We start from the raw sequence: 26,745 nt of genomic DNA on the forward strand, positions 1-26,745 counted from the left end.
TATTCACAGATTTAAAACAGATCTTGCACAGGTTTCATGTGCAAGCCAGAACCGTGCTCCTTATTAAAATCAAATTAACAGTCTCTAACTTTGATCATGTAACACTTACCCCAATTTCCTTAAAGACTTTCACTGCATTTTTCACATGACTGTATGTAGCACTCTCAGCTGCAAGAAAGAAAACACAGCTGTAAACAAACTGAAACCGTACTTGGGCTATCTTGCTGCCAGGAGGAACAGAAAGAATCAAATACAGTTCCAAAGACAAACTGTTTGACATACCATACACAGCAACATTCTTCTCTGTCCTGCTTATCAAATGCCTGTGTAACTTTTGAAGGTATTCGGACTCTGAAACAGGACCACTAAAATTGTGTACGAAGATGACAGCAGAGCTATACGCCTCCAGTAAAGGTCCCAGTAACCTCTGCAGGAAAGTGATGTACTGCTGGTGCTCTGGAGACTGACTCACCTAAGAAAGGGAAATAAGAACTTGAAAGAGAGACCAGCAGAAATGAGAAACAACCCACAGCATAGTACATGGCAAAATGTTGCAGTGCACAGGACAGTGCAACATGGAAGCACAGCAAAAAGTATTTTACCAGGGAGGGCAAATTAGGTACTACGAGACAATGCTCCCTTTTTCCTCCTCCAGATTATTAGTGATGTAATAACTATCTTCCCAAGATAAGACATCATACTGTTCCACAGCCAAGAGGAGCGTTGCCATATATTCATAAAGACAGAAGTAAATTTCCAAATGTTAACATAAACAGGTTTGCACCAGTTCTCTGAGAAAACTAGTTAAAGTCTAAAATCAACATGATCTATCTATTAAGTAAGAATAAAACATTTAGAAACCAAGATACTTAACCCTTTAGCAGGTTTCACTGCCTTTGCCTTTCCACCCTCCTGTTGGATTATTTGATGTTTCTTTAGCTGTATTTCCCATGGCAAGGAGAAAAAAGGTACTTTACCAACTGCAATAAAATGCAACAGACTAACATGGGAACAGACTAATTGGAAGAAAAAGGTTTTATCATTATCCCTCCTGAACTAGTGAAGCAGTTTGTATCTCTGGTAACAGACTTCAATGGCACTAGCCTTGGGATAACATTACCTTCAGGTAGCAATCTCTTTGTTCTTCTCCAAAATCACTATCTTCATCTTCCTCATCACTTCTCCAAGTTAATGGTTCAGGAAGTTTTTTATTCCACTGCTGTTCTGTGAGACTGGGACTAACATCCTCCTGATCATCCTGCTTAAATTTGAAGATAAGATGATAAGGAGGCAATACAAGTAAGTAAATAAAATAAAACCTAAGGAACTGAACTGGTTTATTTTATAATCTTATCCAACAAAATCAGTCCTTTCATTAATCATTATTTAATGAAAACAGGCGAGACTTAATTACAAACAGGGTTCATATGAGCAGAAGTAAATATTTTTTCTGCAGCTTGCCTATCAAATCAAAGAGAAAATCTCTGCTGTAGTGTTGTAGCAGCCTTGCAGCAGCAGTTGCCAAGAAAATGTTTACAATTGCATTAAGATAGAAAGCTGAGATGCTGTCTGTATGTGGATGTCACTAACCTTTGTGCTAGTATTACTTTAAGGACATATTAATTGCATTTCACTGCATTACAGTATCTGACATCTGTTAACACAGAATGCCCCAAGTTGCTATTTCTAACTGTTAACTTACTCTTCCACACACGACGTATAGGTTGGAAAATAACGAGCCAGTTTCAGTCAGAAAGGGCACGAACTGTTTAAATCTTGGTTGAGACTATAAGCCCCTTCTACCTGTTGTGACGCAGTAACTCCTTGCTGCTAATCACCTTGTCAAGCAGCATCCCAGTTCAGCCTACAAATACCCCACCAGTAATCCACCTTCAGAGCAGGGCATGGATTTAAACTCATCTACAACACAGGCAGGTATCTTAGGTAAGCACATATTTCAGGCTTTTGAGAAAAGTGCACTATGGCCAGAATAGTGCCATGGTAGAATTTTTCAACACAAACTCTTCTTTTCCCCCCTCACAATGTTCATTGTTTACTTTTCTTCTGTTTAGGAACAACCTTAATTTCAGTCAAATCTTTAACTAATGAAGTGCTTTGGAAAGTTGTAAAGCATTGTAAAGTTCCACGTCAAGGAAAAAATAATAATAATAATAATAATAATAATAATAATAATAATAATAATAATAATAATAATAATAATAATAATAATAATAATAATCTGTCAAGACAATAAGCACAAGCAATAAGAATTGACATCAATCTACCTGAACAGTAACTTAGTTCTATTGTGAAATAATGCAAGTATGTCACAAGTTCAGGCACACAGTAATTAAAGGTACAACAGAAATACTCCACCTGACTGATGAATATCTGATGTAACAGTCAATTTTGGCAATACATCTTTATAAACAAATTTCAGAGATAGCGAAAACACACTCTGAAGAATAAGGGAAACATCAGTATCCATCACTCATTATTATTAACTTTCCTCAAAGTAGCTAAACAGAAGGATTTGCAAAGGTCACCAATGCTGAGTCACTGAGAAAAGACCCTCCCCACCATCATTCTGCTTAGAAATATAAATCATGCAAGCAAATGAATAGCAGACACTTTATTACTGTAATAACACCATGACAAAAAAGAAGTACTTCTTTGTCACAGAAGCCTGATATTATTCCAAATATTATATACTATAGGAAGCAAAGGCTAGAAAATAAGTTTAAGAAAATACTAAATGGAATACTATGTGCTGGGACTGTATCTCATTTTTAGAAGCAAACACCAGCATCACAGGAAAACAATTAAGAAATAAAAAGCCCGGATCAAGTAAGATCAACTGAACAGGAAATTTACTGATGTGTTAAAGTCAGTGGTAAACTTAAAACATCAGAAGCTATAGAAATTAGCCACCCCTTTTAGAGATCAGACTGTAAAAACCCACAAACATTTCCAAGCTGTCCCAAGTTGTGAAACAATCACTGCTTATAGTGTTTGCACAGATTATGGACACTCTTAATGTTTTTAACAGAATTAAGTAGATATAGAGCATCCCTAAGAAATTCAGCAATGGAAAATCTACTTTTTAAGTATTCAGCTGTGGCATTACTGTTGTGTGCCATACAACACAGGTGTGTATTTATATGCCACTTAAATCATCAATATCCCACCTATAAACATCCAGGTACCACACTCAGCAAATGAAACTTAAGAGAAAGCTCAGACAGGTTACATGCTTGAGAAGACAGAAGTGTTTACCTGCTACTATTCACAACTGCTCTCCTGACCTGTCCCCAGGCACTGAACATACAGGTTTGTTCCCTAATCCTCGGAGCAGCATTAATTTTTGGATTTATTTAATAACTACTACACACGAACGCAATGATAACACATCAGCACTCAGACAGAAAGCATGCAATAGTAACAGCAAAAGAGAAGAAAGTTAATATCTGGGATGACTATCAAGGAACTATTACCTACATGTAATAAAAATGGAAACACACATCAAAAGGTACTAGAGTGGAGTAAAGGCCCTAAGCATGTAGACTAAAAGTAGCCCTAACCTCCTTTGAAAATGGAAAAAAAAAAAGAAAGCAGCCAAATATGTGGAGCATATGCTCCACATGCACTGGGACTTTCTGCCACTTCTCCCTGGACTCCAAGGTCTGTTTGCCACATCTAAGAAGCAAAGGCATGGTGAGTCAGCTGCTTCCTAGTCCCTGCATTTCTTAACACCATCTACCTCAAACACCATGCAGCAACTCCAACACACCAATGAAACTCCACAAAAAAAGATCTGTTCTACAGGCACTTGAAGAGTAGAAATTACACTTCAGTGAACCTGTGCTACAAATCCAAAGGGCTTAAAAAATAAATAATTTCCCATTTCACATGGTAGTACGTCACCTTCAGTAGGTTTAACTGAATGGTACAGGGACATTACAAACGTTTGTAGCCTCAAAGTTTGACTATACCCAAATATCTGATGCTTACAATTGCAAAAATCAAGTAGCATCAGGCCTGGACTTGTTTGTTACGCATCTTAAGTAACAACCTGTATTTAGAACAAGACCAACAACTAACAAACTACCTACAGTTAGTCATGTACAAGAAACAACACAGTCAATATCTCTATCACCTTACCTCAGCCACCAGAAGAATACCATATTGTATCAGCTTTTCCACTGCTTCATGGCAAACTTGATATACCAACTGACAAGGCTGCAAAGCATAAAAGGAAATGCACTAAACAAACTATAATTAAATATCACATCCATTATAGAAACAGTAGTTTCCAGTTCTGTATGTTTTTCTAGATACAGCAGTAGAACCCCTTCTCAACAAGTCATTAATCTTTTACCACCCAAAGCGTTTGTGCATCCATGTAGTCAGAGAGACATGAAATATTACAGTGAAAGACATTTAAAATTTGTCCATGATTTTGGAAAAGAAACACTATTACACTGGTAGAAAATAAATGAAGCAAATATTAAATAGGAAATATTTAAGTTTTCTTTTTTAAAAAAACAAACAAAAACAGAAAAACAACTCCAGAGCAATGCAATTACAGAAGGACTCTGCCAACCAAGCGAGCTTGTCTTATATTTCATTTAAAAAACACAGAAGTCAGAAAAAAAAGTGTGAGCAAATTTGAGAACTAATTCAAGAATTTCTAGAATCTCTAAGCAACCTGTACTCATATGGAACAAAAAACAGGCAGCATTGAAAACTGTAGGTGTACAGAGCATCTTTCAACATCTAACATTCTGGAACGAAACAAAAAACAAAGCTAGGCCGTGTTTAAAATTGTCACTAAGTATCAGGTGTGGCACCATGGGACTCTTGCACAACTGTGTAAATTAAAATTATCTTTACAATCTGGAGTCTTAGTTTCCAGTGTAGTTTCAATCACGCATGAAAACTCACATGAGTCTGGTACTCTCCAAGACTTAGATCTGTTTAAATGAAAATATTTAAATAGCTTTGGGGAAGTGCAGGTAATAGTTGTGATGGTCTCACGATCTAAGCACAGCAAAATCTGCTAGAAGGCATTTAGTAGTTCAGCCTACACTTGTGGGAAGCTACAGAGATCAGCCCTTCTTTCTCAAGGAATGTCTGATGCCAGCAGTGTAGAAATGCTGCAGGTCTATGCTGTTTTTCACTCACTCAACAGCTGCATAAGCAGGAGGTAAGCACCCAGTATGTATCCCTAAATGTGACTGTGTCCCATTCTGCTAATTAAACCATCCAGCAACAGGAAAGAGGCAAGTTAATTCATGTTATCTTGGATCACACATCTTCTGGATGAGCTATTGTGATGCAACTACACTCATTCAAATGTATTTCCTTGAAACAAATGGGAACGCTTTATTTTTTCAAATGCCCTTCAACTTCCTACTTCCCATTATCACTGGTGAACATAACAGAATCGAGACAATTAAAGAAACCATTAATTCTCTTTAAAGTAATAAAAGCAGAAAAAGGCAGTAAAAATTTGGTAAGTGAACAGTTAGAACAGTTACTTACCAAGGACACAGTAAATTCATTAGAAAGCAAGTAGCACAAGCTGGCAGCTTTTCGAACAAGGTGCTCTTGACTGATCAAACTGGGAGAAGCACCATTGGTACCATTTCTGAACCTCTTACTCTGAACTGCACGAAGACTGCAGGCTAGAGCAGAAACAAACATTAGCAGTGCTTTCACGAAGAGTTTGACTACAAAGGAAACCTAAAAACTTCCTTTTTGTCTATTTTTATGCATATAAGCAGTCCAACATCATATATGCAATTGAAAAACAAGGACAGAAATTGCCACTACAGCTTTTGTGTTCCATTTATCTCAAGTTGAAACATAATCTCATTAAAAATTTGCTAAACAAAGGCCACGTTCTTCCACGTTGGCTCAAAACTCTGAAAGCGCCTTGCCTACAGTAGTGACCAATACAGGAATACTTCCAAGAAAAATAAAGGAAAATTGGAAAACTGAGTTCCACACAAAAAACAATCTTACTTTAATATTGTCTTTCTTAGAATAACCAAAGGGTTAGGCAGGGAGGGAAGAAATAAGCATTAGTAAACAGTAAGAAAAACTGGAAGGGTTGTGCAGATACTTTGAGTTCATAGGTCACAAGAATGTCATTCAAGAGTAAACCCCAGCTCATACCAATGACTGCCTCTTTAATGAACACATGAAGAATTCCATTGCTGTAGAAATTGAGTTCAAAGACAGCAGGGATCGTTGTGCAGGGAGTGATGAAGAACTCGTTGTTTCGACTAGTGTTTGTGATATTTACACAGTTCCCCAGCAAGTGGATGGCATGCATGACAACATCATCTGAGTTCCCTGAAAATCCCAAATCGAAGTCACGGGCTAAGACCTCTTCCTTCATGGAGAAGAAATCTTCTACCAACCTGGAAAGATCAGTACCCTAAAAAATAAAAACAGAATCACAAAATAATGTTCTTTTTACAGAAGAATTTACTGTAAATAAATTCTTTATGTAGGAGAACACCTATAGAGACACTGATTTTCAACAATCCAAATTCCAGTAGTCATATTATAAAGCCTTGTTTTCATGGGTTTTGTTGAAATAGAGCATGGTTTCTGAATTACACACAATTAAAGCCACACACCTATCTGAGAACGTGAGGTTTCTGTTTGACTCTTTTTCTGCTTCACAACAACAGAAATGTAAGTTGTTCTTTAAGAGGATATGTTAGAGTTGTCATACTTTATTTCCATTACCTCTGCTACAAAAGGAAATACCAACTATCTGGAAATACTGTAAGTAAAAGAATTTTTTTTCAAGTGGTTGGAGACATGAGGAAACACTTTTCCTTAAGCATTTACTTGGTGTGTTGGTTGGGTATTTTTTGCAACGTAGACTCAGACCATATAATATACTGCTTCCTTCATCCCTTCACATTAAGAAATTGGAAAGATTGGACTGATAGGAGTAGTGATACAGTCAGTGACTGGGAAAATTACACACCTGATCAATATTTTTCAATGTGTTCTCAATTTATGTGCAGTAAAAACTTCAAATTAGAGGGAAGGGAATTTCAGACAAAATGTAAAGCACACTTGCAGGAGAAAACATCTTCCAAGCCCCCATGCAAAAAGGTGCAGTTAAACATTAGAACCATCCTGCCAACACAGTAAAATATTCAGGTACCAAGGAATACCAAAACTCATTTGAAAATTAACTGAAGAGTTGCTACCCTATTCAACGATAAATGTTTTCAAATGTCAGGGCTCAAAAATGATATTTTAATAGCATGAAGCAAATTCATGTAGACTTCTAAAAAAAAAAAAAAAAGGTATAATTAGATTTTTAGTTTAAAAATCTATTTTCACATGGATATTTATTATTATCTCCAAGTATCTACTACTAATCAAAACATCAGCACACATGAAATCCACCTTAAATACATGTGTCTTCTTTTCTTAGTAGTAAGCTATAATAGAATGCACTCTATGCTGCAAAGTGAAGTTTTAAGCAGCACAAAAGCCTTACCTGCCTATGTCTGTACAGCAGCAAACAGGCAACAATGTGGGTAGACATCACAGCACAGGACTTGTTAGCAGCTAGAGGTAAACAAGACAAAGTGACCATGGGATATTTCATTAGAATGAGAAGCTCAGAACACCTTTACAAGTGAAATATTAGCCACTACTTAAAAAAAACACAACAGTAATACTGGCATCAGTATGAGATACTGACATACCTCAGCTCTTAATGCTTCAGCTCCTTCTAGCAATACATTAACCCTACAGAAGTACCATAGTGATCAAGCATAATTCTAAAGTCTGGTAGGCTTGTAAAACATTAATGTAACCAAACTACAGTAATTTGAACTAGGAAGCCTGAGTGAAGCCCATACACTAAGTTACAAGTACTAAGCTACAAGTACTGTTTTGTATACATCTCTTAAAACCACAAATTAAAGACATACTAATTGACATGCCACGTAGCCTATAAGCTTGGCAACACTGGTCCATGCAGACAGAGAGCATGTAACACAAATTACACCTGCAAGACACCATCATACCTTTTTCTGTGGTGTGATAAGAAATCAATATATCAAGAACAATTAGTTCAAATACTTCAAAGTACATCAAATTCAGTATGCTGGTGCAATGAATACACAAGTTACCAACATAAACAGATAGAAAGTTTGTATTCAACCAGAGAAACAATTTATCAAAAACTATAGAGGAGGAAGGCAAAGGAGTGAAAGCTGTTAGGAAAGCATTTGAACTCATGGAATAACCACCTGAATGTAGGGAGTCTGCACTATCAAACAGCAAGTTAGTTCAAGCAACAAGCAAAACAAAATAGGGGGCCTATGGTGATACTGAAGCACTTACTGAATAAAATATGCTCAGCCAAGTTGGCTATCAGCTCTCTCCTGTAGGGCTCACTGGTTATATCCCTGGAGTTAGGCAGTGAAGCCTCAGTACCTTCATCCACAGTATCATTAGGTCTGAATACAAAACAAAAACTTGCATTATGACATTTAGCTTGATTTATTTTTTTTTTTTTTTTAAGATACATTAACTGAATTACAGTGCAAAAATACGTTACATGTTCTGGTAATGGCACTAAAATGTCATGCATAACAGGCTCCATAAAATGCTGGATATCTACCAGATTTTCTCACTAAGCAACAATCCAAGATAAAAGACCATCTAAAGAAAAAGAGCAATGTAGAACAGTTGGCTTTTCCTATGGCTATTCATATCGTCACTACATCATTGCACTCCACAGCAGTTTTTAATGAATATGGAACAGAAGTAGATGAAGCCTAGAAGGCAGTTTTCACCTCGGTCACTCTATAAATCAAAAATGGTCTTTTGTATGGACCTTTGACCTCCTCATGATAAATAAATGATGTTGTCTCCACTAGGTCCACATGGATTAGTATGAGCCAAGCAAAGCCCTCCACAAAAATGTACATTTTTATAACAAATGCAAGTCTATTCGTACAAGAAAAGTTTTGAATTTCTGAACAAATCATCTCCTTTAGCAAGGGAGATTCTCAAGACCTCATTAGGAAGAGTTATTTGGTTTGGATACATACAAAAATCCATCTGAAGTATTTGTGTGTTTTAATAACATACTCTTCCTTTTTCACTGCGTCATTTTTTCCTTCAAATTATTCCTTAAGGTTTAAAATTAAACCATCAGAGGTCACTACAGTTTATAAAAGAAAAAAAAAAAAAAAAAAAAAAAAGCCTCCTAGAACTTATTTAGAAAGAAAAACCTCCAGAAAGAATGTAACTCTTGGAACAAAATGCAGTTATAAACATCTAACATTTCTCTTTGTCTACACACAATTAGGTTATTCTCGGGGAGCTCCAGCACCACTTGAAACTTATTGGAGAATTCTAAAAAGACAAAGGATGGGAAAAAACTAACAAAGAAACAAGATACAAGCCCAGTGTGTCCTCCCCCTCCCCAGCAACCAAAAACTCTCTACCTCGAAGGAAGTATAGCTGGTAACAAAGCTTGTTCAAGAGAAAGAGGAGCAGGCACAGGTTTTTGACTTTGGCTGTTCACATATTCCTGTTAAGAAAAGGATTATTATTTTTCGTACTTTTTTCCACCTTACTTTTGTATTTAACTGATAACATTGTTAATATGAAAAAGGCAATAATTCAAAACTGCATCTGTGATTAAAAACAGCTCACACAAAAAGAGCAGTAATAAGGTTACGGAAGCGACAAGCTTGCATGAGCTTGTTCACTTTTAATGAAATGGAAAACTTTCTAGAGCAAGAAATCCACACTTGGTGAAAAACACTGTAACAAAAACAATGCATAATCACTGTCAGCATCTTGCTGGGAACAAGTCCTTTGAGACCAGCTTCTCCATGATTAAATTAATGAGAACTGCCTTCATTAGCATGAATGAGAGCCGAGTCTAATACCCGTTTAGAACCAGCACAGAGATTATAATTATTGCTTCACAGTACTTCCTTTAAACATTGGGATGGGAAACATTTCCATAGGTAAACATTACTACAGAAGCTCTAGCTGTAAGACACCGTAAAATTAAAGCACTCAGGAAGTAGGTACTGTACGACATACTTGAAATTCTTGAATTACAAATTTCTCAGAAGCCTCTCCTTACAGGTTAGCATTTATATTACTGTGCTTCTGGGACACTGTGTTCTTCCAGTTCCTATGAAGACTGATGTGGGAAACTACAGAGCTACTTGGCCTGCTGGTCAGGAAAAGTTCTCCCAGGAAAGTTACTTAAAAGACTTTCACAGCCAGCTCTTCCTCTTCTGCTTCTAATTCTGAACTCACAGAGCTGCAAAAGCTCAAAATTAACCCTAAAAGCTCATTGTCTTAGAAAAATCCGCAGTGATATAACTACATTAATTTTAAAATGATGCAGTTATGCTTCTCCAACTCTTGGTCAAGGCATACTGATACAATTTAAGTCATCCTTATTTCTGTTGTACAAGAATGAGTATGCATACAAATGAGAGCTGGCAGAGGTTGTTAGGAAGGTACAGAGAGATCAGCATTTCACTAGATTAGGAGGGCAGATAACCTTCTTTTCCTTATACTGATCCAGGAGCAATTGTTAGCTCTCTACCAAGAATAGCCTGGAAGTGACCCAAGCCGCCTTCTTTGTAAGTGAATTAATATCTTTCCCTACTACACTAATTATAATGCAGTGCAGACAGTCACAATAATTTCATGCTGTGGTAAATGAACCCTCTAAAGCTCTCCAACCTACTGCTTTTCTGAGAGAAGCAGGGCAGAAAGAAGAATGCCTAATTAATTTGAATAATGTTCTTGTAGGTTGTTGTTACAGCATGTTAATCCTATTAAAGTCACACTAAAAATAAGCCATACTGTAGCAGAACAAAGACTACTGAAACGTATATAGATTAAGTGTAATACTAGCAGATTCTGCAAAGAAATACATAAAAATTGATAAGTGCAGGCAGTTAGCACTGTGTAAGTGCATCACTGCTGAAACAGCAAAAACATCAAGGCTTCAGAAGAAATCTTCAAAATATCAAGCTTACTTTTAAGGAAAATGGTTGTGCAAAATCTACTCTGACACACCCATAATTCTTCCGCAGCATTCTGAAGACTCCTCTAGCAATACTCCAAAGACTTTCATTCTTCTTAGGCTTGCCCTGCAAAACATCAGTAGTTGTTTTATTATTATTTTCTTTTCCAGAAAATCTTTTCTTTTATTATTATTTTCTTTTTTCTTTAAATTTTATTTAAATAAAATTCAATAGATTCAACAGACACAAGGGTAAAACTTATGATATGCTTTCTTAAGTAAATCTAGAGAGCTATTGCTTTTACCATACAAAAAATAATACATTCAAATGTTTATATGTCATGAATTGAAACTTACAAGTATACAACCCATTTTTCAGCAACCTCCATCTAAGAGGTTTTGTGATTCACAGCTTTACACTCTTCATCACAAACAACAAGCACATGTGCCAGAAAACTACTAGCACATAATTTAACTGTGTAACACTCTCCCACACACCAACAGAAATTCCCCAGGCAAAACAGGCTGTTCAATTGCCCTTACCAGCTGTTCACTGTTATAGTGACCTTCAATTATGCGATCGTAGGAGATTCCCACAGGTATAATTAGGACATCAGGAGTAGCATTTGAGAAGAGAGCATCCACTACCACAGATAAAAGACCCGCTCTAGGACCGGATGTCTTTCCACTTCGAGACCGTGTGCCTTCCAAGAATATTTCTAAAAACTGCTGCTGTCTCAATAGTTCTTCTACATGCTAAACATGAAAAGATTGAAGAAGAAGGGAAAAAAAAAAAAAAAAAAAAAAAGCATATCTTCATAGACTGCCAAATTCACGTTTGAAGCATATTATTCCTCATCAGTAATCATTTTTTCTTCAAAACCTTTATAAGACCAAGAGTGTGACTTGGCATGAATACTTAGAATAATAAGCGATAATGAATGCCTGACACAAGTCCAGACCAAACTGTTATTTAATTTGCATGAATATACAAGCAGTATAAAGCCACTGGTTCAAGAATATCTCTAACATCAGTTGATTCATTTGAATTGCACATGTCTCTTCTTCAGGTTCCTAAGAACATCTCATCTTCGAAGATGCAAATAGAGCTATTCTACTCAACTGCAAAAAGAACTGTAACAACACATGACAGAGACCTCCATTAAGTCAATAAAACTGATGTAGATATGCACTACAAAAGAAACTGGATAAATAAGGCTTAAATCTAATACTAATTCAGAAATCTTAATTCTACTTCTTTAACAAAGACTGCACAAGGTGAAAACCTCATCCTCAAAGGTACTGGGCATTCAGTTCTCTTTTACCTCATGCATTCAAGTCTTGATGCAAAAATGTATTCTGCCTATGTAGAATGTACCCTAGACAAATTCAAAGCACTAAAAACCCTCTCTGAACTGACGGAAGTCACTCTCCCATCAGCCACCCAACTCAAGTGCTACCCATGGACACAAAGACAAGAAATACATACCACATACAGCAAAGCTCTGTAGAGCAAGTCCTTACGACCATCAGGACTCTGATCCAACTTTCGACGAATGAAAAATCCTCCCAGCTTGCGGATCAGTGTGCTACGAAATCAAGAACAGTTACACTCATGGGTTTCAGTCTGTAGGAAACTACTACCCACTCAGTGCAAAATTCCTAGTGCACAACAGAAACTGAGGTTATTATAAATGAATTAATCTTTCTGCAAATTATGGGACTGCGTAGACATTTGTAATGAAATAGGCTTCTCTACGCTGACTCGTTCCATTTCACTACATTAACAGACCACTTATCCACTGTAGTGAACCTGAGCACTGTAAGTCAGGGAGTTAGTGACCCAAAGAACAGCTTATGCGAGTAGGCCTTCATGCCTGTGTTGTGCTGCACATATGTCCTGGCTGCAGGATAACCTCAGACAGCTCATTTTAACAGAGGAGCCTGTAGACAACTCTCACTTCATACCAGCAATAACACCATCTGCATGGCCTTGGGTTTATTCTGATTCCCTTCAGCAATACAATTTAAGCACAGATCAAATTGGAGTACTTTCCTACAAACCATTATGCACTCAGTACTGTCATTGCCTGATAGCTGGTCCATTAAACTTCATAAGAAGAGTTTCACACATTACTCACTTATTAGTCTTTCCTTAGTCACCTACCCACTTGGAGACTCCTACAAGAAATTATTATTCCTCAACCCACTTAGGTTCTGGCAGACTTTCTCAAAAGGATTCTGTGATGGTCTCTCTCTGAGAATGCAATAGGAAGCAAAAAGTTCTACTAAAGTGCCCAATAATCCTGACATCACCTTATATGTGGTTGTGAGATACACTGCTCAACTGGTCACCTGACAATCCCCTCACTTTTGTCTTTTCCAGACAATAAGAAGTTCCACGCAGCTTATTAACTTTACCTGAAGATCGGGATGTTGAGATTATTCCCTGCAGCAATATAGGGTGCTTTGATGTTATGGCAGAAAAGTATGAATGTAAGGAGCAGGTAATCAATGTGAGACTTATGAACAGGCAGGAAAATAAGAGGCAAATTCATCTATGGAAGGGAGAGAACAACAAGAAGGCAGGTGATTAGAAATGTAGAATATTACTCCTATTTTAAAATCCATCATTGAGATTGTTAGCATCATATTATCAGAAGTGACAGTATTTTTCAGCTGCCAGCATTCATTTTGTTTACTTCTGGTTTTCATTCAGCTGTCCTAATGCCAACATTTTAGTGAATTCTATTTCCATGGACCGCGGTTTTCAGTTGGTTGCTTATGAGAAACAATGACCGATAATCTTCAAACTCACAGTATTGATACAGCAGTCAATAAGTTTAAAGGGATGGGGCCAATCAGTGTCCAATTGTTGCCATTTCTTTCCATAAGATGTCAACAACAAGAATCTAATAGTGGGGTTCTTAAAACTGTACTCAAAAGATTAAAGAAAATATTGGCAACAATTTTTTCTCTCTTTCATTTATCTAACGTGTCTTTGAAGAAACAAATCCTGCAAAGAAAGAATCAATTCACTGGAGTGTAAACAAAACTGTAGATTTCAGTGGTACTTTTAATCAACTTCAAGGAAAATTTAAAGACTGGCTACAATATGATAGCATGGAAAGCACTTTATTTCTTGTTTTCTAATCCAAATTAAGGCAAGAGTAATTCTGAAAATCCTAAACATACCTACTATTTTAGTACTGTTTGCCTTGGCATAGAAAAAGAAATAACCCTGGATGTAGGTTATGAGATAATTAAGCAGTCTTATAGTTAAAATTTGATCCTGAAGCAAAGACAAAACCAGAGCTGACATAGTATTTAAGGTTGCACAGTTCTATCACAGACTTAGCAGAACCCTGAGAACAGAAAGCGCTATAAAAGTAAACATCAACAGAAATGAAACCCCATCAAAAAATCTGCCTTACTTTCCCTTCCCCCTTACCTCTGTTGCTGCTTTGACCATTTCTATTTGACCTCTGTGGATCTGAATATTCCAGAAAAAGCTGTTAAACAACTTCAGTAACACCCAGCCAGTTAACCTGAAGAAAAGAACAAGCAACAACTCAAAGACTTTCACTCATTGCTACTTTTATTTTTACACTGTGTCCATATGACTGAAGATAAAGCCATACAATTTCATTACTTCGCATTCAAACAAGCTCACTGTGAAATCAAGTTGCTTAACAAGTCTTTGCCTATCAGCTAAAGCTGTGATTAGTTACTACATTTCTGTCATAATTACAGGAGGCTGAAAAGTTGCATCAACCATAGAGGCTGTTCAGACTGCAGAGACTGTTTAACATATGGGGCAAGTTAAGAGGACCTACAATCAACAGCAGTAACTAAGCTGGTGGATAAACACATTAGGTGACAGCATGTATCTCATCTTGTGGCAAAACAATATTCAATTTTATTAGTAAAAGTAGACATCACAGTAGAATATTATACATAAGAGAAGACTAAAATGCTGATAACTACAAGCTATAACATTCAGTGGGTTATCAGAAAAAATATTGGTGTAAAGCACTAGAACAACACCTAGCTACAGGGAAAAAAAGTTTGTATTTAATTATGTAATTAGGTTTATGCCTTGAAAATGTGGAGGGCTTTTGCTGCATCTGAAAATGAAGAGTATCAATGGTTTCACCAGTTAACATCAGAAAAGGGATTCTTATGAATAATGTCTTATTTATGAATAATTATTCATTATTTATGAATAACACATTATAAGCTCTGCTGGTACTACATAGAGAGAAGTTCTCTCTCTCCTTAGTTCTTCTCCCCATTGACAATACTGATGAACCATCTATATTACCTGATTAAAGCCGGTGACACATTTGCTACCATTTCCTGGAGAATTTTCCTAGCTTTTTTCTTCACTTTGTTGATAGCTTTAGGATCCGTCTGAGCGAAGCTACCTGGAACACTCGGCTCAGATGCTTCATCTACGATGGCCTTCTGTACCCTAACATTAAAGAAGTAAAATTTATGAAACAGTCATGCAACAGAAGAGTCCAAGACAGACAACAACTACTGGGAATAAGCTACTACAGCAATAATTTGAAACCATAAAAGAACCACCACACCAAAGAATCGTGTACTCCAAATTCTCTAGATTTAATTCAATACCTCTGTGTTCCAATTGGAGAGGTAGATGACAGATATATGTGATCAAATTTTGCCATAAAAAACAGTTATGGCCACACTTCATAGGTACCCATACTAACTGATCACTGAGTTTTAGAAATGGTTAATACGGTTAAAAATGCAAAAGAACACCTGAAATCTCCTCTTTGTTGATACTTTGTTTTTACTGTCAATTTCACTTACCTCATCATACAGATTTATGCAGTTGCAGTTTTCTACTTCTACAATATCTTCCCCTTTGCATTCTCAGTTTCATATTAAAAAAAAAAAAAAATTACACTGCCTGCTTTTCCCATTTAGAACACACATATGAACAATGACATGGGCTACTACACAATAACTGTGGCACAAAGTAGTCTGCTCTGTTTTTCAAAACCAACACCACCATCTTCAAATGGGTCTTGAACATTAAAAATTCAGGAGTTCAGGATGTCAATGCAGATGGTGTGCAGCCTCCAATAAAATTAGGCATGAGGAGCAGGCATGAGGCTCGGTTTCTGTGTCCACAGAAAACAGATACCTTAATAGCTGATCAGGGGCTCCGCACAACATTTGAAATGCAGTACATGAGACAGAAAAGAAGCTCCACAAAGTAAGGAGCAGCTGTTTCATCTCTATAGTCTTCTTCCAGTTTTGCCTCATGCTGCCATCATAAACTAGGGGACTCTGAACTGCCACTTTCCCACTATTTCTGAAGGATTGGTAATTTTTGATGACAGTAGTATAGCTGTAAGTAACAGTGATTAACTTGAATTAGAGAAACAAAAGTCTGAAGCATTTCCACATAGCAGTTTATTTTTCTGTGTACTGAATCTGCTGTCTGCCCATAATGCATTGTTTATTTTGAGATTAAGAATTATAAATCTCCTCTCCTATTGTTGAAACAGAAGTTGCAAGCCACAGTTCTGAAGTGCTGTGCTGAAGAGATTGTATCTCCTGATATTTTAAACAGACTGGTTTCCAAAGTCTGCAGTTTCCAAATTCTGACACATTATCCTACGTGTTCAGTCATACAAAAAGCAGTTTATTTTGCATCCACTTACCTACTGCTATTCAGCACATTTTCTGTCAGGTTCTTAGCAAACATTCCTTTATGAACATCCCTCTCTAGCACAAAAAGAACGTAACAAAGTCGTCTTGCAAGCCACCCTCTGTACCTACAAAACATGAAGCATGTTCAAGCATGAACCTCAAAAAAAAGGAACTTTAAAAGTGTCTGAAAAAAGTACCACTGAAGAAGCAAAAGCAAGTGAAGTTCTTTGAAGAGCTACTTAAAAACTTCTCTATTCTCTGTACCTTAGATCTTGGCCAGTTGAGCACTTAGTATTGTGCAATACTCTTTCATTACCTTGCACATGTGGAAATATTTGAAGCTTACTCGCACTTCATTGTGGAAAGATCTCCATGAACACAGAACATAAAATTTTGAGAAGCTGTTAATTCGAGAAAGAAAGAAGCAGGTTGCTGAGGTCAATTACAAAGTCTGGGGCCCAACTGATAGAGCCTGGGCTTTTCTATCATCTGTCTGTACCAACTGACATAGAGAGCACCACTGAGGACACAGCAGTATGGTGACACGGGAAGAGATACAAGGCACTGCATAAAGCATCAGAAACTACTGAAGCATTCAAAGTATATCCTTTTTTTCCCACTTGTCTTTACAAAAACTCTGTTCTTAGGGCTGGAAGTGCAATGGATTGTGCTGCTCCAGTGGCTGCCCCAAACACCGTCACAGACAGACACGCTTCCAATCCCACTGCTGATCCCACCACAGTCTCACCTGCCTGCCCAGGTGCCAGTGCTGGCAGCTGAACCTCCCTACCACCTCTCAAGTGTGTTTATATGTATTGCAAACAGCTATAAAAGATTAGAAGAAACCTGTATATTGCAAAACGTCCAGCAGCCTGAGCATGCAAGCCACACCTACTGTAATTAGGATGGAGTGCCTGTGCAAATGCAATCGCCACTGTCGCATAACAGTTACACAAATATTCAGACTGTCTGAAAGGACAACAAATTTTGCTAACCACGTTGTCAGGGAAGTAGACTGCTGATACTGTTCTAATTGCTCTTCCATTTTCCCCTTTCCATCTGAGTTTGACAGCTTTATTGATTTCTCTAAAAAGTAAAGTGAAAGAGATACGCTTCTTTCTGACAGAGGTTTTGGTAACTAAGAACAAATTGCAACAGCATGCAACTACTGGAGGGATCTGTCAAGAAATAAAAGCTCCTATACTCATTGCAAAGTTTAGACACAATGTAGAACAGTTAGAAAACCTGTTTTCTAATCATAATCTGTAATGACAGGACAAAAAACTCAGAACAGATCCCGTCAAAATATACTCTTCTGACCAGAACCTAGCTCCAAATTACAGAACCAATGCATTCACATCTCAGAAAAAAGATGCTGGTGATATTTCAATAAGCTGCCTAAGACCAAGAAACTGTTACTGTGTAACCCCCAGGGGACCTCGGAACTTCATTAAACTAATCAATTTTCAGACTAATGACATTCTGAGCTAGAGGCATTATATTTCAGAATAATCCACTAACTGCCCTTACGTTTCTAACTTAAGAAATTCTCAAAATCATTCAAGGATGAGACTTTGGAAACCAATTTTTAAGAAGTTAAACCCTATTTGAGTTACTTTTCTGTATTCTAAACTACAACCAACTCTTAAAAAAATAATTAATTCAGAATTGAAGAAAGAACAGCCTCAAACGTTAGCTTCCTGCCTCTCAAGCACAGCACAATACTGCCTTTCTTCCAACTCAGACACTTGGGCTCATTTCTTTCAGGCTGCTGGCCTCTCTTTGTTTGCTCTGACTCTACAGCAAACACTGCAGAATCTGCTTATGCTAATGACTACTGTAAAAAGTGCAGCAAGCATTATTAACTTTCCAAAGAACAACATGAAAATTTTTGTGTAGTTCCAGCAACTTTATCGCAGAACAGAAGACATATTTCACATAGCACAAAACCTCGTTTAGGTCACATATGCCATCCTCCAGAAGCTACACACTACCACAGCCTAGGAAAACATTTTCAGATTTAACTATCATTAGTAATAATAGTCAAAGCCTAAACTGTGAGCCAGACTTGCTCATTATATTAAAATGCTGCCTGAAGTCATTCTTCAGTGTGGGAACAACAAAAAAAAGCTCCTCTTGGCATTATGCTACAGATGCCACACTAAAGGAGAGGTTTGTACATCCCTTGTTTTTTGTGAAATAGGTATGACCTTTACACTCTTTGCCTATTACCCCAAAGGACTTTGGTCAAATACACACAACCAGATTTTACAAGTATAGGCCTTTCCTGAAGCCAGCATCAAGTCCTGCATTTCAGAACAATGTATCTTCACTCAGCCTGGACTAACCCAGAGACTTCCTTGCCATAATCTCAGAACACATTGAATTCAAAAAATAAAAGAAAGACTTGTTACATTACCTGGTGTGTGTTTCATTGATATATATGACATTACGTAGACCCAAAGAAGGAATACTAGCATTGAAGAAGTTATCCTGAAAAAACAAGGAAAAGAAGATTGAATGACTATTTCCCTTGATTAAAATCGTTGTGTTTTCACATTCCTAATAATATACAATGCGATATTTGTCACCTCTACTACAAACAGAAGTCAAAGCAGAGAAGCACTGAACTTGCTTTCAAAATATACACAAACTGTTTTGAAATGGAAATAAAAATTCAGATAGCGACCATTCCCAGTTCCAATGTAGTTCCCACTTTCAATGTAGTCCCTGGGCTTTACTGCATAAAGAAAAAAGAAATGTGTTTTGGTTGTGTTCTTCAAGCCATCATTTTTTACTAGTTTCTGATGGAATACAAATCAGGGCTTGTTATAATACAGAATTCAGATGGAAATTCAAAAAGCATGAGCCTTTTGATAGGTAGCCTGAGACATCCAGCTGGACAGCATATCAGGCATCACGTAACAGCTATCCAAGGGTGAGGATATTCATGCTAACATGGCAAATCACTTTCACACTCCTGCTCTGCCTGAACAACAAACTCAATCCACATAAGGACTCCACATGCCAGACTATCAGGTGTGCAGGAATGAGTTTGGGAACAGTTCCACTCTGGATAAACAAATATTCCCTGGCAGGCAGACCTGAACTTTCACCTTCCAAGTAAGAATCCTGTCCAATAGATTAGTTTCTTTCTGTCCAAATAATGTTTAATTATAAAACTGGTAAACTGCCAAGAGGAAATAGATCAAACCACTGCAAATGTGCATTTCGAGAAAGGCAAAAACAGGACAATAGAGAAAGATGGTCACCAGAAACACAGCAGCAATGGATCAGCCTCACTACCTCACTACAATTTCATAGCAGAAGTCAGGTAAGTCTTTTTTCTTTGCATTTTGTTTAGAAAACTCCATTTGCCACACACTGAGATACATGAGTGCTCCACATCATCTGCAAATCAGCTACACATTGCACACCATGATGGGAGCAAATGCTCTTTGTCTCCACCTGCATGAGGGCATGTAATCTACAAATCATAAGAAAACTTTAAATTAATATTAATTTCTTATAACATACAGTCATAATGTTGCATGGCTCTTAAAGTTAGATGAAACATTCAGGCAAAAAAGGTGCAATGACTTGTCCTTAGTTTCCCAAAAAATAAGCAACAAAACCAAGGGAGTAACAGAGAACGAGTCCACTCCAGTGCTCTACCCATTAGGTTCCAAACTCACACTGTGAAATTCATCCCCCAGTTGCAATGTCACATTTCAACTTCTTCTCATTATCCCATGTCAGGCAGAAGATGTTCTGTGAGACAAAGCAAGCTCACACCATCCCTCCCTGCAGCACCAGTTAAGAGCTCAGCTGCTACATCACCCCCTATCCTTCCTCACTGAACACTATCCCACACCTCTTAACTCAGACTGCTTGAAGCACTGATGAATATCACTCCCCAGCGAGACAATATCATTTAGGTAAGGCATAAAACTAAGACAGCCAGAATGAATAAATAAATAAATAAAGCAGTCTTCTGCCAGGTTAGTAAAATTAATCAGCCACAAAATAGCAGGAAGAATGTACTAGGGAAAAGTCAGCCTTGGCACTTAAAGCACCAGCTAGGTGTTAGTCAGGCCCACTAAGCAATTCCCTTTCTGAAGGGAATTAACTAAATATAGTGAGAGTAAATGAAATATCTGGAGTATAATGAGAGTTTGTTACTGTCTGCTTCAAGAGTGGTAGCTTCTTCTGGTAGCAGAGGGCAATAAAGGACTCAATCAGATCATGATCCTTTCTAAGTGAGGTCTCAGGACAGGTAATTTCTCATTAAATAGACAAAATATGGAACAAGATTTCTCTACTTAAAGTGAAATTCCCAACTGAAGAGGAACAGCTTAATTACTAAATATATAAAGGCCTAAGCTAAACTAAACTACACAGTTTTTTACAAGTCAAAACACTTAAGTGCTTGATTGTCTGTTCAAAGCAGTCCCAGTTTGTCTAATTGCTTGTCTTGCTGACCATCTCATACACACTCTTCACAGCAGATTTGGCTTTCTATTCCACATCTGTTTATCACTGTAGCAGTTCTCTATTTGTCACAGAAATACAGAGAATTAACAACTTTTCCTTGGTCAAGGGAAAAGGCAAATTTTTGTTTCAGCCCAGCCAATTGTGAAGCTCAGTGCAGGTGTAGCAGAGTGCAATTTAAATGGTGTACATATAGTCAAATTAGGTGACAAACTGGTTGCAAACTACATTATGTCACTTCAACTTAAGAAAGCCTCCCCAGTGCAGTTCAGTAAAGTTCACACTTTAAATCAGTGGCTGCAATGCCTGTAGTGCCACCAACTTGAGGCTGCTCCCAGCAGACAAATATTCCCACCATTGTAACCGGCTTGTGTTGCCAGGATGGGCAGGCAAGCCAAAAAGTATTTGGGTGAAGAAAACCAAGCTGTTTTCTCAAGGACAAGATTTCTTCAGTTTTGAAGAGCAGCATATTGCTTATTTTCAAAATGTTATCTAGTGTCTCAATAGAAAATCAAGGGTACCAAAATTAAGCCTTAACACTTTCATAAGCACCAAACACCCATTACTAATCCAGATACATTTTTTCCATGCAACTTCACTGTACTAATTCGAAAGAGATGCAGAGTTTGGGGCACAAAATAACTGTACAGAAGAGACAAAGTGTCACAACAGATCTGTGACAAACATTAGTCCCATAACAAAGAAAAACTAACCACAAGCAAAGTAGAAAAACTATATTCCTTTACAAAGCAAGAACATTCTGACCTTAATTCTGAAGGTAAGAAACTACATTACACTTTAACTATGCATTATTGTCAAACATAATCCAGCTCATAATCTTCTTACCCGGCTCTGGGGAGTGCAAACGTAGCAACACCGTCCCACAAATGGCCTTTTTCTGCTCAGAGTCTCCTTCCATTTTAAAGTGGCGGATCGGAAAAGAGTAGGCCTAGAGTTACACTCACCCTGCAGAACAAAGGGAGACCATGTAAATACCCAGCAATGCATAAACAAACACTGGGTATTCGAAAACTTATCATCAGAGGAGCAGTCAGACACATGCACACAAAACTACTCCTAAAGTTTACCTGAAACTAATACTTATCCAAGATTTTTCCTCAAGTATATTCTATCATCTCCAAATGATGTGATTTTAAAAAATAAAAACAAAACTGCTGTGCTGCGCTTAGATATCTTAAGCACCACAACAATTATTCATTTAAACACTTCCCAAGAGCTGAGAAAAGGAGGAGAAATTAACAGTAAGTTACACACTTAATAACGTAAAGGTGCTTGTAATATGAGCAATCTATTTTAAGCTTATAGTGGACAACACCCTGTAGGATTGCAATTTGAATGCACACCAAACACAAACCCTGCTGACTCTATAAGCTCTTCTTCAACAGTTTTAGTGAAAGCAATGTGGAAAAGGTACCACTGTGCCATTATTGTTAGGAGTAGACTATAGAACAGTAAATTCAAAAGTAACTATGCTTAAAGAACACATTCTGTCTGTTAGGACATAACAAAAATATACTTAACTACATCTTTTACAAAGCCTGTTCCCGTTAAAGACTACTGAATGATTGCATGCATCAGCTTCAGGACAAAGTTTCTAAACAAAACGTTGTAAAGTTTTTAACAAAAATGGGAAGCCACGGAAACAAAGCAAAATCAAAAGACAGCAAAACAAAAAAAACACCTCAAATATGATCAAACCAGTGCATCCTAGTGGAAGGCAAGTATGGCAGAATCAGCACCACAATTCAGCAAGTGGGTCAGAAACACAAATACAGGTCATCATCTATCCAGCTATAAGGCCAGCCCACTGAGAGACAACCAGAAAGTCAAAAGTAACACTGAAGATGACTGAGAACAAAAATAGGCGTATGTGGCATTTGGAAAGCAGTTTGAATTTGAAATTAGTCCAAGGTTAACTCTTCTATCTGAAATTAATAAGCTCCAAAGTCATAAAGCCCCAGTCAGTCCCTTCCCTATCACACTCATTAACTAATACTAGACCAGGCTGCCCAGGGCCCCATCCAACCTGGGTTTGAACACCTCCAGGTTCTGAGCACCCACAGCATCTATGAAACAGCCTGTTTCAGCACCTCACCACTCTCTCTGTGAAGAACTTCCCCCTGATATCCAATCTAAACCTTCCCTCCTTGAGCCTGAAGCACCTGCTGTTCCACACCTAGCTAGATACAAAATCCAGCCACTGAGACATCTGCCCTTTCCCTCAACTCTGACCATGTCTTCAACCTTTCTTCCTTACCAAGTTCAAACCCCTCCTCTTCGGAGCAGAGCCAATTCCTCCTCACTTATGCTATTACACCAATGAGCAGCACAGCACACTCATCGCTGTGTGGCTTTTTGCTTCAGCCAGCCCTCTCTGCTTGCTTCCTGCTTAGCCTCCTACAAATCCCAAGACTCACTCAACAGAGGACACAGACTTTTAATAGGTTCCTTATTTATATCCACCATGTTTTCTCTGCTCGCTGCACTGCATGATTAGCTCCAACTATAACAGTTACATCACCTTGCATCTTTAATCTCATGGTCTACCCATGAACCTTTTCCCTCACACGTTTCAAACAAGTACATTCAGCTCTCTGTATGACTTTCTGTTTGACCTCAGTTCCCTACAAAATGTAATTCTGCATGTTTGCTACTATATAACATGATTAATAACATCACAACAGGGCACTGTAAGACCACAAATTGGGCTTGATATGAAGATTTTCTTGTCCAAGCAGTCATTAGTCATTGGAGCAGCTTTCAACTGCTGGTTCTTCCTTAGGTCTCAAAGTTCAATTAACCAAAAACTGTATATTTCATGAGAGGTGATATCTTCAAAAGGAAAAAAAAAAAAAAAAAAAAAAAAAAAAAAAGAAAAAAAAAAGAAAAAAAAGAAAAAGATAAGATGACCATCTACATTCAGTATTTTTACTTACCCATTCTTCATTGGAATGCTTACATCTACTGACACTGCACTCCGCTGAGGTGGACAAATAAGAAACATCTATTGTTCCAAGTGACAGAGCAGTTTCATCCATGACACACAAGTTAACTGCAGATCAGATGCTACAAAATAACAGATAAATATTTATATGAATACACACACACAAATATAAACATTTACATAAGTATATACTCACAAAAACATAATTTCAGTGACAGGTATTTAATAATAAATTAGCTTACAGCTATTTCTGCACTTCTCAGTACAAGTTAGATACTGAAGAAGTTTCCTTAAAGGTCTGCCTATGGAAGCACACCAACCAGCTACCAGCTGTTTTCCTCCCTCTGCTGTTATTCTGAATGCAGATCAATGCAGTCCCTTTATACTCTCCCACTGTTCTTCTCTGTGTGACTTAAAGCAGCTGCAAGGTCACACATTTCACTCACACTTTCAAAAGTTTACCATTCTCTTACACTGCATAACCTCGTCCTTTCATCATTTGCTTCCAGAGGACACCTATTACGGACACCAAATTTCATTTACATTCTCTAATCCCATCTCACAGTGTACTTCATGTGCCTGGTCTAGCTGCAGTCAAACCAGTTTGCAAACTCCTCAGCCAAGGAGAGCTCCGTACATAAGCACACCCCCACTTCCAGCACACCGATGCCGTAAGTGACACTACACACAGGCTGGATTGAAAAGCACTTTACAAGTCTAAACTAACACGATTATTTTGAAATGGAAGTTTTATCTTTCACATAGTAAACAAGGCAAACAATTCTCCCTCTCCAAACAAACAAGCAAACAAAAAAGCAGGCCAAACAGAACTCAGCACACCGTACTGCTGATCTGCAAGTAACGAAGCAGCGCAACGTGCAGACAAGAAGCGTCATTGAACAAGGATTCCCAATACTTCCATCCAGAAGTATCAGACAGAGGCTGTGCCCGCTGCACCCGCCCTGCAGTGATCCTTGTACCACAGCCAAGCTACAAACCACCCCGCAATGAGATGTTCTGCAGAAGCGAGGCCCAAGAACTCAGCGCAGCACCCTGCCTCCCTGGGCTCCTTCCCATGCAGGCACAAACCTCTCCCAGCCCTCTCCGTCCACCCTCCTATGCAGACTCCCTTCATACAGCCGCAGCCCCGCACGTGTGTGTCGTTACAACCAATGTGCGTAGGGAGTCCTCTTTCTCTCCGCCGGCTCTTTAGTTTTATTCGCCTCTTTCTTCACATCACTGCTCAGGCAAACCAACACCTAAACTACACGATAAATACAAAAGAAGGGCTACGAACATCTGAGCAGCGACAGCGAAACACGTCCTCAAATTACGCTCAAGGTGACCTTGGCTGCACCTGCACGGCCAACAAGCGAACCAAAGCAAATACACGATTATACAAGCCGGTCCGAGCGGCGGCAGCTCCATACGTACCTCCGACAAAATCCGCCCTTCCCAGCGCCCGCTCCGCTCACGCCGCCACCCGGCTGCAGCCCGCCATCCCCGAGATCTGCTATCAATAACACAGGGCGCCGAGCGCGGTACCAGCCTGAGGGCAACGGCACAAGCGGCCGGCCCCGAGCAGAGCAGAACAGAGCAGAACTCTCACACCGCGGCCCGGCAGCCGCAGTTCCCGTCCTCCTGCACCGCTCCAGCCAGTCCTCCTACAGCGCAGCCCGCGCTCACCCTCCCAGCCCCACGCTCCACGCCGGCTGCAGCCGCCGGCCCGCCCCTTCCAGCCCGCCCCCACCCTGCCCTGCCCTGCAGTGCCCCGCCGCCGGGGGCAGCACCGCGGAGCTCGCCGGCTGCAGCCGCTGCCCCCTTGCCGGCGCCGGGCTTGACGCGACTTCCTGAGCGCCCGTCGCCATGCTGAGAGCTGCGCTGTGCTGAGCCCCTACCGGCAGCGCAGCATGCCGCCGCCCCCCCCTCGCTCGTTCAGCACTGCACAGCGAGCCTTGTCTCTCGAGTCGGAGCAACTGGAAATAAAACCTTAAACTAAACTAAAATAAAACACGTGAAATCGGGTTCGCAGGGTGCACGGCAGCTCGGAGCTGTTGAAATTAGAACAATCGCGGAAAATTCGGGATAGGTATCGATCCGCCTCCCCGGCCTTGTGGCACTGCCAGTTTGCCTTTCACTGAAGACCAAAGTAAATGTTGATTGAGATTGCTGCATGCGAGCAAACATGGGATCATCGTATATTTTGGCTTTGGCGCTGCTGGGCTATTTAAAGGCAGTATCGATGGGGTGCAGTTCAAGCTGTGTGCCTGAAGTGCTGTCTGCACTTCATACTGTATGGGTATAAAGTAACAAAACATGATACATCGTGTATCCCATTTGCTCTTTAAATTAACTCAGGGAGATATTCTCCAAGGAGACTTTGTTGCAGCCTTCCAGTATTTAAAAGGGGATTATAAAAAGGAGGGGAATAAACTTTTTGTAAGGGAAAAACAGTGTTGGGACAAGGGAGAATGGTTTTAAGCTCAAGGAGGGAAGGTTTAGATTGGATATCAGGGAAGTTCTTTAACGGAGAGAGTGGTGAGGTGCT

At 38.8% G+C, this 26,745-nt stretch overlaps 1 protein-coding gene across 6 annotated transcripts in view; it reads right to left on the reverse strand.

Annotated features, from left to right (window-relative positions):
- The window catches only part of GPAM (glycerol-3-phosphate acyltransferase, mitochondrial), a 92,891-nt gene that overhangs the window by 4,006 nt on the left and 62,140 nt on the right, over positions 1 to 26,745 (reverse strand). For 2 of the 6 annotated variants that reach the window (XM_072339714.1, XM_072339715.1), the window contains 19 exons: positions 24,190 to 24,319; positions 22,079 to 22,198; positions 19,161 to 19,234; positions 16,753 to 16,866; positions 15,378 to 15,527; positions 14,505 to 14,601; positions 13,475 to 13,611; positions 12,543 to 12,642; positions 11,597 to 11,809; positions 11,067 to 11,180; positions 9,501 to 9,586; positions 8,389 to 8,504; positions 7,535 to 7,605; positions 6,181 to 6,445; positions 5,545 to 5,687; positions 4,162 to 4,239; positions 1,121 to 1,261; positions 283 to 472; positions 110 to 168 (listed from right to left, as the gene is read on the reverse strand). In XM_072339714.1, coding sequence (XP_072195815.1) covers positions 110 to 168; positions 283 to 472; positions 1,121 to 1,261; positions 4,162 to 4,239; positions 5,545 to 5,687; positions 6,181 to 6,445; positions 7,535 to 7,605; positions 8,389 to 8,504; positions 9,501 to 9,586; positions 11,067 to 11,180; positions 11,597 to 11,809; positions 12,543 to 12,642; positions 13,475 to 13,611; positions 14,505 to 14,601; positions 15,378 to 15,527; positions 16,753 to 16,866; positions 19,161 to 19,234; positions 22,079 to 22,198; positions 24,190 to 24,291 — 2,370 coding nt within the window. In that variant the 5' untranslated portion in view covers positions 24,292 to 24,319. Of the gene's footprint in view, positions 1 to 109; positions 169 to 282; positions 473 to 1,120; positions 1,262 to 4,161; positions 4,240 to 5,544; positions 5,688 to 6,180; positions 6,446 to 7,534; positions 7,606 to 8,388; positions 8,505 to 9,500; positions 9,587 to 11,066; positions 11,181 to 11,596; positions 11,810 to 12,542; positions 12,643 to 13,474; positions 13,612 to 14,504; positions 14,602 to 15,377; positions 15,528 to 16,752; positions 16,867 to 19,160; positions 19,235 to 22,078; positions 22,199 to 24,189; positions 24,320 to 24,659; positions 24,770 to 25,631; positions 25,910 to 26,745 lie in introns of those variants that run through there. The other 4 variants (XM_072339718.1, XM_072339713.1, XM_072339716.1 and 1 more) reach the window with 4 other exon arrangements.

The sequence above is a fragment of the Excalfactoria chinensis genome, chromosome 6, assembly GCF_039878825.1.
Source record: "Excalfactoria chinensis isolate bCotChi1 chromosome 6, bCotChi1.hap2, whole genome shotgun sequence".
Classification (NCBI taxonomy): domain Eukaryota; kingdom Metazoa; phylum Chordata; class Aves; order Galliformes; family Phasianidae; genus Excalfactoria; species Excalfactoria chinensis.